At 49.6% G+C, this 337-nt stretch overlaps 1 protein-coding gene across 1 annotated transcript in view; it reads right to left on the bottom strand.

Moving 5' to 3' along the window:
* The window catches only part of LOC119581628 (MAP/microtubule affinity-regulating kinase 3-like), a gene marked incomplete in the record, with an annotated part of 89,364 nt that overhangs the window by 4,647 nt on the left and 84,380 nt on the right, over positions 1–337 (bottom strand). The window contains 1 exon segment of the mRNA XM_037929749.1: positions 151–262. Within this exon segment, the coding sequence (XP_037785677.1) occupies positions 151–262 (112 nt within the window).

Raw genomic sequence — 337 nt, 5'->3', positions numbered from 1 at the left:
AATTCAAGGGATGGTGTGGTACTTAAGGGGGAGGTGGGAGTGAGGGGGCATCGAGGGAGATAGCTGCTAGCATGAAGACAGTGTGTTAAGCAGGACATGCAGCGGGTGGATTACTTGTCGTCGCTATTCATGGTGCGGGGGGTGGTCTACCTTGCGAATCTCGGCCATGATGTCATTGGGGTCTCGTGATGAGGTCGTTTTCATGCTCCACGTGAAGCGCAATGACCGAGGCTTGACCTGCTCATCATTATTCACGGATGTGCTGTAGGGATAAAGGCTTCAGATCAAAATCCAAGGTATAGGCTGTGCAATGCCAAACTACATAATAAAATTCTTT

The sequence above is a fragment of the Penaeus monodon genome, chromosome 15 (genome assembly GCF_015228065.2).
Source record: "Penaeus monodon isolate SGIC_2016 chromosome 15, NSTDA_Pmon_1, whole genome shotgun sequence".
NCBI classification, from domain to species: Eukaryota; Metazoa; Arthropoda; class Malacostraca; order Decapoda; family Penaeidae; genus Penaeus; species Penaeus monodon.
The sequence above is the reverse complement of the archived record's forward strand: the minus strand, read 5'-3'. Positions and strand labels throughout refer to the sequence as shown.